This window comes from Platalea leucorodia, assembly GCF_965183815.1.
Source record: "Platalea leucorodia genome assembly, chromosome: 13".
Lineage (NCBI taxonomy): Eukaryota > Metazoa > Chordata > Aves > Pelecaniformes > Threskiornithidae > Platalea > Platalea leucorodia.
In genome coordinates this window covers 15,162,752-15,178,794 of record NC_138835.1, presented here as the reverse complement: position 1 = coordinate 15,178,794, position 16,043 = coordinate 15,162,752, and the positions used below count along the sequence as shown (strand labels likewise).

General features: G+C 46.2%; 1 protein-coding gene across 1 annotated transcript in view; it reads left to right on the top strand.

The window, feature by feature from the left end:
- Positions 1-16,043, top strand: part of LOC309597076 (peroxidasin homolog) — a 47,232-nt gene that overhangs the window by 23,714 nt on the left and 7,475 nt on the right. The window contains exons 6-17 of the mRNA XM_082326048.1: positions 380-451; positions 1,988-2,059; positions 3,644-3,813; positions 5,978-6,095; positions 7,673-7,842; positions 8,336-8,608; positions 8,766-8,882; positions 10,435-10,593; positions 11,946-12,058; positions 13,350-13,506; positions 14,983-15,091; positions 15,869-16,026. Coding sequence (XP_082182174.1) covers positions 380-451; positions 1,988-2,059; positions 3,644-3,813; positions 5,978-6,095; positions 7,673-7,842; positions 8,336-8,608; positions 8,766-8,882; positions 10,435-10,593; positions 11,946-12,058; positions 13,350-13,506; positions 14,983-15,091; positions 15,869-16,026 — 1,688 coding nt within the window. The remainder of the gene's footprint in view (positions 1-379; positions 452-1,987; positions 2,060-3,643; positions 3,814-5,977; positions 6,096-7,672; positions 7,843-8,335; positions 8,609-8,765; positions 8,883-10,434; positions 10,594-11,945; positions 12,059-13,349; positions 13,507-14,982; positions 15,092-15,868; positions 16,027-16,043) is intronic.

Here is a 16,043-nt window from a genome sequence, read left to right as displayed (position 1 = left end):
AATGCCGAGGCGCTAGGGGGAAGGCAGGGGACATTTCCTTAGCGTGCGCAGATGGGAGCAGCTGCTGCTGGCTCTCCATGGCCAGCGGTTTCATCCTGACTTAGTGCACAGGCAATTCACAGTGACAGCGGTGGCCTTAGGCTTCAGGGAAGAGCAAATCTGTTCTCCTCTTATTGAGTAAAAGTGTAAATAATTGACAGAATAGGGAAAAGCCAGTGCTTTTGCATGTGGAAAGTGGAGACACTGAAGAGAATGCTGGCTTCTCCACATCTGCCCTGAGATGTGTAGTGATCAATTGATGGGCGTTGGTGGATTGATCTGGAGAGATCTTTTAAATTGCGATCTGTAACCCTGCCCTTTGTGATTTTCTGCGTGACAGCTACCTGCATTTCAACAACCTGGAAAGCCTGGAGACAGAGACTTTTAGCGACCTGCCTAAACTTGAAAGGCTGTAAGTAAAGATGGGACCTTTCTTGTGAGTAAGGGGGTGAGGAGAGGGGAAAAACCCTTCCTTTTGTGTAACCGTTTTGGTAGCATGAAGTGTGATCTTCAAAACGGAGGGAAATGCAAAAGAAGCTTCCTTGAAGAAGGAGATTTTACATACTTGCCAAGTAGAAGGGTTACTGAGAATATGAAGGGAATTTCCCGTGTTGTGTTACGTTCGCGTTTCCACCTAAGCAGGGGTAAATCTGCAGAAAGCCCTAGAGTTGGCCAAGCCGATTGAAATTTTACTCTGACCATAAGGTCAATATTAGTCACTGTTGGGCAGCGTGTACAAAAAAAGGGGGTGGAAAAGGAATAAAGTCAGAAGACAGTCTAACAAGAAAAACACGCATCCTTCTTGAAAGCAGTTAAGAAATGAAGTCCTGTGTCTCCTGCTCCCCAGGATTGCTTCTAGTATTAATGTAGCCACTAGGACAAAAGTTCACATGGTGGTTCCCGCTCCATGGTGAACCCAACAGACCCTTCTATGCTGCGTGGAAATGTGCCTTACATCCATACATGGTAGGAAAATTATATCGTGGGATTTCCCTTAGGAAAATTCAGACCTGGATCAGTACACCATGGCTGATCTCAGTCGCTGTATTTGATCCAACAAAAATTCTGGATTTAAATTTTAGAGGAAGGTTTGTCAGCATCCAAGCTGGGCAACTGGGCTGAACTCGTGTGCACGCGTGTGTATGCAGACATTGCATGCAAGCTGTACTGCTTTTGTATTTCTTTCCTGTTCCACTGTCTACTAAAATTGTTTCCTATCTTTTGTCAATGGTCTTTTATGAGTTTTAGATGTAACCGCCATAACTAAATTTCCCCCTCCATTAAGGAAACGGAGAGTTAATTATTCCATCCTGGTCCCTTAGCACAATCAGTTTTTTCCTAAGAACTGGGGAGTCTTACCTGTGTGCTAAGACTCTGGAAGTGAGAATTTGCCTCAGCTTTGCTCAGAGATAAGCCCAGCTTAGGCTGTTGTTGTCTGAATTAGAGGTACTCATGGATTTGGGTTAATAACTACATTGAGTCTAGGACATGAGTTGTCTAGCGTCTTCTGCTGGAGCCTTACTTCAATGGCTGCCCTTGTAAAATTTCCATATTGTCTGCAGGGGGAAAAGAAAAGGTCCCTTCTAAACTGGAGCCAACCCAGGCACAGAAAACACAGGGTGGGTCCAGTCTGTGGGGATTTTGTGCCCTTTCTCCTCCCTTTGCAGAGCATGAAGCGGATTAACTCTAAGGTCCCAGTTTGAACCTGTTACATCACATCTTGAGTCACCATTTCCAGTCCACACCCGCTCTTTGCTTTGGTGCATTGCATCGCACTTGCAAATGAATGAAATCCCTATAGCTCATGGAGACAAACACAGTAAATGTAAAAACTAAGCTCCATTTTGATGAGTAGCCGTTGTATTTAAACCGAGTTTTGACCTGGGATGCTATCATCTGCGTAGTGCAAATACTGAATAATGTTTTGGCGTGGGTTCTCCCGTTGCAGATTCTTGCACAACAACAAGATTTCCAGGATTCATCCAGGGACATTCTCTCAACTGGAATCCCTCAAACGGCTGTAAGTAAAAAACATTGCCTGCAAAGAGCAATTGTTTATCTTTGATCAGATGGCCAGGACCCGAGAAAAAATGTGCCTGGTTGGCAAAGCTTTTAATTGTTGCACTTCTAAGGCCACTGCTAAGTTTATAAAACAGTTTTGATTGGACAGGAGAGCTGATTTAACCAGTCAGTGGTTTCTTCATGCTAGTGTCTAATTATAATCTAACTGTAATCTTCTTACAGCTCAATAATGCCACAGGAATAAACATTCCTGGAAAGTCCCCTCTGCTGTCCTACACAGTTTGAACCATAAAACATCCTTCAAAAATGTAGGAAGTTCAGGTCACAGACATGACCTCGATCGTGCCTTCAGATCAGTGTCTAACATGGAAGGAAAAATCACAGTCGTAAAAGAAAAGGCTTTTTTTCTAGAGATTGAAAACGCTCAGAGGGGTGCCGAGGTGCACGATTCTCGTCCCGTGTGGGAATGCCCTGGTGCGTTATTCCCACATAACCTGGCTGTCTCTTAAGCGTACTTTTTGCTTGTTTAAACCACCAAGAGCTTTGCTTTGTTTGTCTTTTATGATCTCTGGAAATCAGTTCTGTTACGCGTTTTGGGGAAAAAAAGCAAGAACTAAAGAATTTTGGTGTTCTGCCATGATTTTAAACTGCAAGAAAATAACGTGCTTCTCACTGCAGCCCTCTGTGGTTTCTGCAAGCAGGTAAAATGCTTTGCTTTTCTTTAACAGGGAATAACTTGTGACATGTTTTCTGTATGTGTCAGAGAAAAAGGTGGGGTGTCTATAAAATGCTGTATCATGGCCTTGTGCAAAATCTCACTTTCTCAAATGTTTGTCCCTGGAAACATTAGACCTTTCTTCCATGTTTTTTTTTTTCAATGGCCCTGACCCATCTACTGTAAAACTGTCAGTGGGGAAGGAGGCATCAACTAATCCGCCTATGGTCTTTATTTATCCTTATGCGTAGCACCGCACACAGGAATGAGGGCAGCGGAGGGAAAAGCCTGGGTGCGCTGGGCGGTTGCCGGTGCTCCGTTCGGCACGGTTCAGGCCTATGCTGCAGTAATAAAAGTTCTTACAGTGGTGCAGAAATGCTACAACCTTTAGCAGCTGGTCACAGAAAGAGATTGATCCGAGGCACACTAAGATCAAGGGGGAGGTTTTTTGAGCCAGGAGTAAAAGAGAATGGCAAGCTCGAACGAGGCAGTGTTATCTGCTCTTCTAGAATGCAGTAAAGGTTGAAATCTCCATCCTGAGGGAAATACCAATATTTCAGTGTCTCTCTCTGCCTCAAATTATGCTAAAAATGCATACTCCAGTTTAACAGAATAATTTTCATTTGAAACAGGAATGGCTGATGGGTAATGTTAGTTTTTCAACGAAATCCTTCTGATTTGGTTAAGGATCCTATTTAGACATTGTGGGAATGAAATATCTCAAATTTTCATTTGGGATACAATTAAATGCAGGGAGGAACAGCCAGGTGATCCTTCACTCCAGAGGACTGTTCCCCTCCTGTGTCCTGGAGAAGGAGGCAGCAGTCACAGGCTGGGAAACGAACTGCCTTGTCCTCGGTCTTGCAGGCGGCTGGACTCCAACGCCTTGCTTTGCGACTGCGACTTGATGTGGCTGGCGGAGCTGCTGAAGAAATACGCTGAGCAGGGCAGTATCCAGACCGCCGCCACCTGCGAGGCTCCTCGGGAGCTGCACGGGCGCTCCATCGTCACCTTGACCGCCCAGGAGTTTAACTGCGGTGAGCGAGGTCAAACCCCTCCACCAGCCACCCCCAGCCCATGGAGTTGGGCTTTCATCTAGGAATTGCTTCCTCCACCCCTTTTCCTCCCTCTTCCCTGTCCTGGCACCCTGCTTTCTCCCTCCTTTTACTGCTGAAATGGAAAAGTCCCACTGGGGTCACACAAGTTTTCAGGATAACGCAGAGAAAGCTGACAGTCGCGTGGGCGTTGACAGCAGCTCTGTTTTGGCTGGCAGGTGTCGTCTTGGTTTTTAGATAGAGTAGGGCCAGTAAAGGACCTGCTGTGGTCATGGCTAAACCAGCAAGCAGAAGAAGTGTCCCGCATTAGGCTGAACAGAAGGGGAACACTGGGAGAGCTGCAGTGGCTGGAAACACAACTGAAAACCTAAGCAAACTCTTAGCAGATACGTAGCTGAATGCTTTGTTTGACGGCGGTAATGTATTGTGTTTGTTAAGCTGTTATTCTTTAAATTTAGATGATTTCTCACTGAAGAATGCCAGTTTGAAATGAAAGGTTTTGTTCTGAAAAATTCCAAAGTTAAACATTTCATATAGAAAAAGACAAAACTGATTTTAAGTGCAGGCGCTGGCAGAAGATGGCACAAGCATCGGCTGCGGTTCCCTGATACTTCACTGCTGGCAGAGTGAGTTTGAGATGTTCCCCCTCGCGCAAGGCAGCTATCAGCATCCCTCCTGGCTATGCCAGTCCAGCTGCGCGCGTGGCCGTGCCGTGAGCCAGATGTGCGAGATCAGCTGGATTCTGAAGAACTCTCCCTTGCATTCAGTTTTCTCCTACAATTTTATTATTTTTTAAAAAATCTTGACCATTTCACAGCTCAGTTTGGGGCACAGCCACACAAAGAGTTGAACTGGCACAAATGGGTCTGTAACCTCGAGGAACAGGAAGGGTCTAGAGAAAGCAGCTGGGGACACACGGAGTGGGACCCGCTGCAAGTGGATGTGCTGCACAACGAGCTGTCCCCGACACACACCCGGTGCCCCGGTACAGCCGTTAATGTAAATTTGTTCTGGTTTAGGCATGGGTGCACAGTGGGATGCCTGTCAAATTAGCCAGAGCACCTGGTGGGAAGATTTTGCTGGCATTAGGCTTTCACACTGGTATTGTGCCAGCTGGGGAAGACAAATGATGCATAATTCAGCGTAAAGCTCTAATGATGCAGGCAGCTGATATCTGAGTCAGTACGAAGCCCGCTGGCATCAAGTTAACCCACCGCTTTTTAGCAGATGTGAACCAGCGGAGCAAATCTGCGCTGGATCAGCCTTTTGGACCACGAGGCTGTGGTGGGTTTGGTCCTGCGCTGGCATCGTGGAGGCTGGTTGCCAAGCCATTGGCTTGCGGTCTAAGGAGTAAGGGCACAGACCTTCCACTGGAAAAGGTGGCAGGTTCTCAATCTTATGAATAATCCAGCCGGTTTTACTGGATTACTGGTGAGCATACAGATTATTAGATGGGTAAGTATTCTGCTGAATCAAGATCAAGCGCTCCAGACCACGTACGTAAATTCCTTCCTATTTTAGCACATCCTTTAAATCTTTAACTTGTTTAGTGCCTGAGTACATCTTAAAGTGAAGCGCATAGTGAAAGGTCTCAGTTGAATAGGGGTCGGCTGGTGAATTAGGGACACAAGGAATGAAACCCTGCCGAAAGGGGAGTGGTGTGACTTGCAGAGAGCTGGCACTATGTTCAGATGGAGCAGGCAGTTGCTGAGAGCAGCAGGCTGCAGGGGCAGAAAAACAACCCAAGTGAGGATGCCACTGACTTCTTCGCTTATCTGGGGGGAGCCAGGGACCAACTCTTGGGGCAGCCATAGTGAACCAGGTCTGGTTTTTCCCCTTGCTGCCTGGGGCTGTGCGGGGAGCTGATTGCCCAGCATACCGGCAATAGGAACGGCCACTTCGATTCTGCAGGGCGTTTAGCAGGCTCAGATGAAGGATGCTGTTCCCTCCCCAACATCGTTTTTGCTGATGTTGGTGAGAAGTCTGGGGGTGGCTCTGAGTGGACGCCGCTGTGCCTCAGGCTCTGCTGGTGCCTGCTGGCTCGGGGGCTGCAGGACGGGTGTTGCGTTACCCACTACTCTCCGGTTGGGCTGTAGGTGGTTTCGTGCTGCTCTAGACTGGGTTGTGTTAAAATGGTGTTTTGCAGAGAGGCCTCGCATAACCTCAGAACCCCACGATGTCGACGTCCTCTTGGGAAACACAGTTTATTTCACCTGCAGGGCAGAAGGCAACCCAAAGCCTGCAATTATTTGGCTGCACAACAAGTAAGTCGCACACAATGAGCCCTGGGGTAGCAAAGGTTTTCCAGCACCAAGCTCTTCAGTGACTGCCCGTAATTACAAAAGCTGTTTCACGCAACATTAAAAAAAAAAAAAAAGAAATGGATATTCCGTGGGTTGTATTTACCTTCCTTGTAATAGCATTCTCTGGTGACCACGTAATCCAAGTGGTGTTTTCATCTGCATTTGAAATGTTTCATCTGCATTTGTAATGAATTCCAAGAGCTTATAACTTTCTCATAAACATACTCTGCAGGCTGAAAGCAATTGTCTTTTGATCAGAAAAAAAATAAAATTAGTATTTCACGTTGCTCTAAGCCACCATGCTTGCCATTTATTAACTGCTGAAATGCTTCTAGACTCTAGGTTTTTCTCACTGAAGGCCTAGCGTGCTGGGAGAATGGTTTTTTTTGAAAGGGAAAAATCACTCATCTCCTCTGAAAGACAGACCTTGCAAAGCAGTGTATAGATTATCATTCTATACAGCAACACTGAAAAAATAGATGGCTATGCTAGATGCCAAAGTGTTTCTGGGAAATGCTACACAATAAAATATTCTGTGCTCAAGCAGTTTGCCCACTGTGGAAGTGAAGTTACTTTGCTGCTTTACGAGCTTCTTGTCTGTGGGAGCCTGAATAAGGCTCTGTTATTAATAAAAATGATCAATGTACGCTTCTTCAGCTAACTCCCCACCAGGCAGAGTTTCAGCACAGAGCAAAAGTTTACGGCTGAGTTAAGTCCCCCTGGAAGGACGGTTTTGTTAGGGAAATGCTGGCAGGCTCCCAAAGACAGCATTGTAAGAGGGGTAATGATAATAAATGTTCCACAAACGAGATATGACTAGAGTGAGGAGACATCAGGGGAATTAAATAAATGCCCAGCAAGCATATTAGTTTGCATAGTGGATTCAGCCTTTGTCCTAGGGGGAGAGAGGTCCCTTCTCCCTTTTCAGTCATCTGCAGCCATCCAAGATTCCTTCGCGCTGGGACAAATGGGATGCAGCAGTGGGACCTTCTGCCACGGGCTGGGGTCCAGGAGTCGCAGGTCACTGTAGAAAGAAGGAAGATGTTTCACAGCTCTCGGGCTGAGTTGGAGTCCAAGCTGTGTTGGGGTCCCACAGTGACTTACTCAGAGATTTTTGCCCCCCTGAGGCCTTTGAGCCCGTTTGAATAGAAATGGCTGCACACAGTAACAATATTAATTCATTGTTATATTTGCACTTAGTAAATAATGAGAACAAGCTTTCTGGGCCTAGATGCCCTGACAATAGCAACAATGCTATTGCATGGGAAGAGTATGCTCTCCTGATGGGCTGTAAATGTCGTATGTAATCAGTGGTGAGAGAAAAAATACCTCACCCAGGGAGTAAATCAGAGCTGGAGCTGAAGTTCAGTGCTATAAATCATAACTCTTGCCGTAAATTTCATGAAGTCTCAGAATAGCTCCAAGGAACACCAATTTACTGCAACGCATGCAAAGCCCCACCACTCCCCCGGCAGCTCAGGGGAAGCCCACCAGTCTTCGCTCCTTTTGGATTTTGCCTCTTTATGGCTGTTTTTCAGTAACGAGATTGACATGAAAGATGACAACCGCCTGAACCTGTTGCAAGATGGTACCTTGATGATCCAGAATACCAAGGAGTCGGACAAAGGCGTCTACCAGTGCATGGCCAAGAACATAGCTGGGGAGGTCAAGACACAAGAAGTCGTTCTGCGCTATTTTGGCACCCCAGGTAATTGAGCCTTGTGCACCCCTTGAAGGACCACCTCGGGTTGGGGGTGGGAGTGGAGCTAAGTCAGAGTCAGTCCCGGCTTTGTATGTGCCAAGATGTTCTTGGTGAGCTGGGGAAGAGAGTGGGTAACGGCGTACCATGGGAAGGGGTAAGCTGTAAGGGGGTTCCTTCATGGGAGCTGGAAATAGGGGGTTTAGAGATCGAAGGTAATTTGGGGCTGGAGAGGGAGTTTGGAGGCTGGGATGAATTCTGCAGCCCAGAGATGTCAAGGGTGAAGGGGACACAGAGGTGGGGAGGCTCCAGCACTAAGTGACTGGGATGGGGAGGTGGTAGGAAGAAGTAGCGCTGGGGGAATTGCTCACAGCGAGGATTTGGAGGTCAGGGAAGAGCCAGGTGACTGCCAGCTGCGCTGCATGAGGAGCCCAAGCAATGTCTGCCCGTGACTGCGCAGGCAGCAGAGCTTCTGGTTTCTGAAGCACTCGTTTCCTTCCAGCCAAGCCCACTTTTGTGATCCAGCCGCAGAACACTGAAGTGCTGATTGGGGAAAGCGTCACCTTGGAGTGTGGGGTCTCTGGGCACCCCCACCCTCGCATCAGCTGGACCCTTGGCACAGGCTCTCCTTTACCTCAGGATTCCCGTTTCGCTATCACCAGCTCTGGAGGACTCTTCATTCAGAACGTCACCTTCTCGGACCAGGGGCAGTACAACTGCAATGCCAGCAACACCGAGGGCTCCATCCAGGCAACAGCAAGGATCATAGTGCAAGGTGAGGAGTCCCAGGCTGATGACATTTCTGGGATAAAGCACTCGGTCAGGGGGGTGTATTTAAGCCCTGTGACTAGTTCTGCTCCCATGAACTGAGAATTAACCCGAGCTTGCTCCCTGAGTTTTTCCTGCTGCTCAGTCATTGCTTTCCCCTCCAGATTCTCCCAGGTTTCTCGTCATCCCCACTGATCAGACAGTAACTGAGGGACAAAGCGTGGACTTCCCCTGCTCTGCCGAGGGTCACCCTCCACCCGTGATTGCCTGGACGAGGGCAGGTACTGCCTCACTTGACTCGCGATTTCTTTCTCTCCCATGCCACCATCCATGGGGTGCGGGTGAGAACAGCCGAGCTGCTGGTCCAGGGCGATGACTTGCAGTGGTGACGCAGGACAGATGGTGATCAGCACAGACCTAGTCGCACTAGGAGGTATGTTGTAGATCACCAAGGATGATGTTAAACACTGGGGAAGGAGCCTCTTAGGTCTTTGACACACTAAGTCATCATGTCAGAAGGAAGGAGTGTGCTGTTTTTCATCAGCATGAAGCCCATGGAAAGCCTCAAATTTCCTCCTGCGGTGGCTTCGTACCTCCTTTGAAAAGGCAGGGTCTGGACGCTCCAAGTCGGTGGGTATCCCCAGGTACCAGCTCTCCATCACTGTCATTGATTTGCTCCTCTTGGGGAGCGCATTGCAGGAGAGCATCGTTCACCGCTGACACATCTCTGAGGTTTCTTTTAGCTTAGGAAAAACCACTTTGGGCCAACAGGTGGTGGTGAACTTTTAAAGCCTGGGACGATTGTTAGCGCTGGCTCCACTGAACTGATCCCATCCAACACTTTCTGGGACAGAAGCCAATAATGCTTGGCCCAGAGGCCCTCCAACTTTTCCTTATGCTTCACAAGCCATAATTAATGGTTTCGTGCTATGGAGAATTCATGGCTATTGTATTCCAGCTTCCACAGCAATAGCCCTGACGCAGAGTTAAGAAGGACCAGCTGAAATTCTCCTCCACCAGCATGTCCTCCATCTCCTTTAACCTGTTTTCCTCCACTGCCCAAATTTCAGGAGTTATCTCTTAGAGATGTGGAAAGGAGCACAGTGACAAGAAGTAAGGTTAACCTTACTTTGTAATCAGGTTTGCTAGGTCACTCAGCAATCCAAAGATCAACCAGGCTTTACAGTGCTTTTGCAGAAGGCGTGCTAAGAATGAGACAAGAGAAGGAGAAGTGATGGAGCATTGCTCATTTTCAAAGCCGCTTTTGACAGTGTGGGGAGGATTCAGATTCCTTTTGGTGTTTGGGATAAATAGAGCCCTTACTTGGATGAAAATGGAATATTAAAAAAAAAAAGCTAATAATTTTGTTTGGGTTTGGTAAAGCATTTTAATTTTGAACTTTTCTCCATAAATAGAGGAAATATTGAAACAACGCAGTTTCCAAACCAAAGAAAATCGAAACACCAAATTAAACAAGACAATGCTAAATGTTTCCATTTATTTGATTAAACAGCCAGTTTGGATAATTGAACACAGATTTGCTATCCATCAGGTGTCAGTAAATCTGCAGTTTGCACTAAGAAAATGCTTATGAGGAAAGAAAAAGGCTACCAGCTCCTTTCCAGTTGCTTAGACAAGACAACTCAGTCATGATCCTGGGCGTGGGAAGAGCAGCATCTATCCTGTTCTTCGCTTAGCAAGATGAAGATGATATTTCAGGGTGGCTGATGTCATGCTGGGAAGGAAATGAAATTTTTGACTGTCACACAGATACCTCCAGTGATGGGAAGAGAAATCTCACAGACAATTCAATCGCACTGCTTGTTTGATCAGGTGGGCCACTGCCGAATGACCGGCGGCACAGCATCCTCTCCACGGGTACCCTGCGGGTGATGAGGGTCGCTTTGCACGACCAAGGCCAGTACGAATGCCATGCCATCAGTGCCATCGGAGTGAGGACCCTCCCGGTACAGCTGTCGGTGACCCCACGAGGTAAGCCGGTGAGGCTGTGGGAAATAAGGGCTGGCAAATGGGTTTATTAAGTTAACATTATAGTATATAAGACACTGTCTGACAAGGCTGGGAATTGCACTGGTTCCTATGGGATGGGACTTGGCTTTTGCCTGGGAGCAGCCGTCTAGTCCTGAGAGCTCCATCAGTTGGTGGGAAACTTTAAAGAGGTTTCCAGAGTGCCAAGAGTTGTAAATTGGAAGAAGCTGCTTCAGTTTTCCTTGAAAATTTATCTGGTAGTCTAGAAAAAGTATAACCGTGGGAATGAAACTCATCTGGTGTGGCCAGGGAACGGGATGGTACCGGTTGGCATCTGCACAAATAAACACTAGGGCAGGGTTATGTGATCAGCAATGACCCTTAACGCCCATCAGATGAGCTCTGATAGCTGGCCAGTTTGAGTGAAAAATGGGGCCCTTTAACGTGTTTGGGAGTTGTTATTAAGAAAATGATTTTGGTAAAGGAAAGGAAACAAAGGATTTTTGTCTGAGAATTTACAAAAAATTATATTAATTAAATTCTTAGTAATCTTTTTTTTACTATTTTTAAATTTTGGCTTTCCTACAAAATGAATTGCAAGATTCTTCTTTTAAATGAAATATTCTGCAAAAAACCTGATTCCTTCTCAGGAAGATTGAACTCTGGACTCCAGATACGTTTGTCTTAAAGATTAGCTAGCAGGTCATAGGTTCAACCTAAATTTAGGCATTCTAAAATCAAGCCCCTGTAAAACACAAGTCACACAGGAATGCTTTCATGGTCTTATTTTCTTTTTTGTTCCCATATAAATTATCATTCTAAATACGCAAATATCCCTGCTTGTTGACAAACATGGCAGAATTTTACTAATGCTAGACTGGAGGGAAGGAAACTATCTAGAAACATGAAATTAGTGATGCTTCAAGCACAGAATTCACAGAATATTTTAAGACCAGCAAGATCAATGTAATTATTTAATCTGACCTGACGGACACTTGCCAGAGAGCCTCATTCGATAATTCCTGAATCAATTCACGATCCTTGTTTCAGCTAGAGCATCTTTTCTAGAAAGCCTGTGAATTAATGACTTTAAATGACGGAGAACCCAGCACATTCCTGTGTAATTGCCCCGAGTAGACACATACAGGAGCAGAAAATAATGAACATAAATTACAGAGGACTTGGTAGAGAGACAAAGAGCACAGATAAACTGCCACCCCTTTGAAGAGCCCTTGCAACAGCAGAGGGAGCCCAGCAGCTCTGGTTTGCCCATGCTGAGATGTTTTGCACACAGATTTCTCTATTTTCCTTGATGCATTTCTTGCACTTGTGACTTTTTTCCTCATGTTGCACAGTGATACCCGTGTTCCTTCATCCCCCCCAAGATGTGGTGGCAGAGACGGGCCAGGACGTTGCCATTACCTGCACCGCCCAAGGAGATCCACGGCCCACCATCACCTGGGTCAAAGTAAGAGATGGTGCCGTGTACTCAACAGGCGCCGGGAAGCGGGATGGCTCCTCCGTGGGGGCGTTAAACAACACTCTCGTTAAACACCTCTCCCAGCTCAACTAGTTAAATCAGTTTGTGCAATACACATGGAAGAAATTGTGTTTGATGAAAATTTAAGGACCAACATTTCCACTGATTTGGGGTTTTTAATGGTCTAAAAGAATGCTGCTCTTTCTCAGGCTCAAAGCCTTGCAATGCACATTCCTGGTTTCTCTTCTTCTTCCTTCCAAGCAAGTAACTTGAAGCCAGTGACCTTCCAGCATGTTAGAAATGCTCGATTGACTGTTCCTGGAAAAAACTGAAAATGGATTTTTTTCTAAGTAGTTTGTCCTTATTTCCAGGATTCCCACTGGTGGAACTGGATGATGCTGGCTGGCTCCAGCTTTGATGGGGCAAAGCCACGACCCCTCACAATCACGCTGCAGCCTGGCTGCTCTTTTCAAGAATTCATTAGATGAAACTCTTCAGACTTTTTCCTGCTGTGCCATAGTACTACATCTGTGACCTTCGCTGGGACCTGCCAGGCCTTTGAGCACAGCCAGGCACAGAAAAAATTAGAGGGAAAAATGCTTGAGCCTCAGTTGCCCTGCAGAGGTCTTGTGGGAGGTGGCCTTGCAGCTTGCCTTGGGCTCCAGCCAACGGTGGGAACAGAAGAAAAGAGCCTGGGAGGGCAGCAGAGTAAGCATTAGATTGGGGCAGGGCAGCAGAAAGATGTTAAGAGAATAAAAAAGTAAAACCTGAAGCCACCGGCTAGGTTGAGAGGTGGGGTTTGAGCGAGCTGCTGCTCGCAGCACTTTGCTCAGCAATGCTGCCCAGAGCCAGTGAAAGCTGGTACCTACAGTTCAAGGCCAGCAAAAATCCATTGCTTTCAGGTTGTCCCAAAACTGAAGACTTTTAGATTTATTTATGTGCCATGAAACTTCTGTGAGAGCATCAGGGCACAGCACTCGCTCCAGCCAGCCCGCCTGTAAGAAGAGCAGAGAAATGCGTGGGGTGTCTATGCCCTGCAGTGAGTGCCTGGAGGTAGACCAGGGTGAAGGAGCTGGGCAAGGACCTCCTCGCAGTGAGTCCAGGCAGGAGCAGATGTCCTTGGATGGCTTTCTGGTTTCTTTAGAAGAGCAATGCTAACATCTGGTGGCCACATTAGTTCATCGCATCCATCTGCGGGTTTGCTGAATAGGCTGAAGGCTGGGATGATGGGAAGCTTTCCATACCCTGACACGTTTTCTATCTTTTGATGGTGCAACAGGAGGGTATCCAGATCACAGAGAGTGGGAAGTTCCACATAAGCCAAGATGGGACCCTTTCCATTCAGGACCTCGGCGTGGCTGACCAGGGCAGATACGAGTGCATAGCAAGAAACCCCTTTGGCTTCACCTCCAGCGCTATGCAGCTCACCATCACTGGTAGGGTATCTCCTGTGGTCCTCTGGAGTCTTCTCTTGCTCTCGTGTAAGGAGACTGCCTTGACGCCTCCACTTTGAACAGATAACTCTGTTATTTCTTTAGCTTCTTTGCAGACAGGTCCCTTGCAGGCATGATCGGGGTCGCTCAGTTGTGAAAGCCCGTGCCCCTCTCAGCCGCTCCTCGCTGTTTTCTCAGCCGAGCTGCAATTGCTCCCTGCAAAGCCAAAGGTGTTGTCTTAAACCACCTCCTGCAAGCCGAGCTGTCGGCGCGTGTGTAGTTACTGCCTCTGCTGGGAGGGAGGAACTTATTAAAATGTGCCAACACGCTCACAAGTCATCGTCTGACCGTAACCTCGCACGCCAGGGGAGGGAGAAGGAGAACAACATTGTCGCTGCAAATACAGGGTTTTGAGTGTTCGCTCAGTCCCTTGGGGATGGGAAATAAGCCGCTCGTTTTCACGCTACTGCTCCGTGCATTAAGGGAGCTGTAATGAATAAAGAGGAGTAGCACTCCTCTGCTAGTCAAACCAGAGGTCAAGAGTAGAAATTGTACTTCTTAGAGGGTGAGGAGGAACTGGCAAGGGAAAAAAATCAAAGGCAAGCAATAAGGTTAAAAATATAAGTAGAGGGCTATTCCTCAAGCACGTAGGAATAACCAGCATGAATAGCGAGTAGCTTATTAGGTGAATTTAGTACCATTTTCTATGCTGGGATTGTATGCAAGGAGCCGAGAATCATCTGAAATTTCTTTGTTGTTTGAAATTATTCATAAGATAATTTCTGTGATTTATTCTTGATTGGTACCTCATTTTCCAGCTGGCTATTGCATAGGCCAGTAGCCAAATGGGAACTGGTTTGTTCAGCTGTGACAAAGGCCCTGGCTTAAAAAATGCATTCTGTAGTAATTTTTAAGAATTCATGTGTTTACTTCAGAAGGTATTCAAACAGCAGCTTTCTTTTTTTGTTTTAGAATGGGGTATCTGATGTGTTAATGCTAAATTTGAACTGAATTAGAAGTGTTCCACAAGTGGAAAATTAATGTATGAGCAATGCATTCAAATGAATTTCATGAATTTTAGAAGTTTCCTTTGTGGGAAGTAAATACATTATTTTGGGTTAACTTGCTGTGATTTTTTACATTTTTTTTTTCCTAGATTAACCACCAACCAAAACAGGCATTTATTTGCAAAGTTGTACAGGAGCAAACTCTGAATAGGTGTTCCACAGTCATCTCCTGCAAAAGTCACCTTCTTTTTCAGGCAGTTAATTTCGTCTTTAGAATATCTGTTTTGTTTTGTTTTGTTTTTTTTAAAAAAAAAAGTTTCATGGTGTTTATGTTGCAAATGGAAACGGAGTTTGACCTGCAGTGGAGTTACCATGGAGCTTGTACCGATGCACAGCTTTTCTTGAGTTTGGAAGACAAATTAATATCAAAGTAAATTAAGAATGTTTTGTTCTTTCTTTCTGCTTTGGAAAGCCACGGATGTCGGTCGGAGCGGCGACACGTTTGTAGCCACGTCGATACGGGAAGCCATCAGCAGCGTGGACCACGCCATCAATTCAACACGCACTGAGCTGTTTAGCAAGTAAGTGCGTGAAGCACCGCGGTCTGAGACTTGAAGCAGGAAAGAGATGAAAGAGAGACTTGAATGAAGCTTTCTCAAATCTCATTTTACTGTTGACAATCCACAACTGAAAGCTACAGCATTGTTCCGAGTATTGGAGGTTGAAGCTGCACCGTGTAGACGTAAGGATGTGATAGACCTTCCTAACAGGCATTTGGGATTCTGGAAAAATCTGATACACGAGCATCCGATACATGAATATCACCTCTTATATCACTTATATCTGCAACGTGCATTTTGTCAGCTGGAGTTGGCTGCAGAGACAGCGCATAGAAAAGAAAAGAATCAGCATAGTCATTTTATAAATGCAGCTGACTTTGTGTAGGGTGAACAGAAATAATATAATTCTAACCATTTCCTCAATGAAAAATGGCTTCCTGAGTGAATGGTAATTCCCTCCTCTTCCACCCCAATATATGTTTGTACTGAGAAGATAGATAGTTTGTATTAAGCCCAAAACCTCTGGGTTTCAGCTGTTGAAAAGTGAAAAATAAATTACCATAGCAGAAAAAAACAGAGATGCTGAGGAAATTAAATATGTGTGTTTTCCTGAGGAAAAATATCCTTTCTTTAATCTGCAATATGCAGGCAAGCCGCATCATTCTTATACACTAGTTCTGGGGGTCAAGCACCAGGCCAGGATTAGAGCCTGACTCCTGCTGCCTGCAGAGTCTCATTGCTCTGAGCAGAGTCTATTTATTTTAATGTTCCCGTATCACTCCTGATTCCTTGAAACAGACGCCCCAAGACGCCCAATGACTTGCTGGCTCTCTTCCGTTACCCCCGGGACCCCTACACCCTTGAAACAGCCAGGGCAGGTGAGATCTTTGAAAGGACCTTGCAGCTGATTCAGGAACATGTGCAACAAGGTCTAATCGTGGATATGAATGTCACAGGTAGGAGAGATTTTATT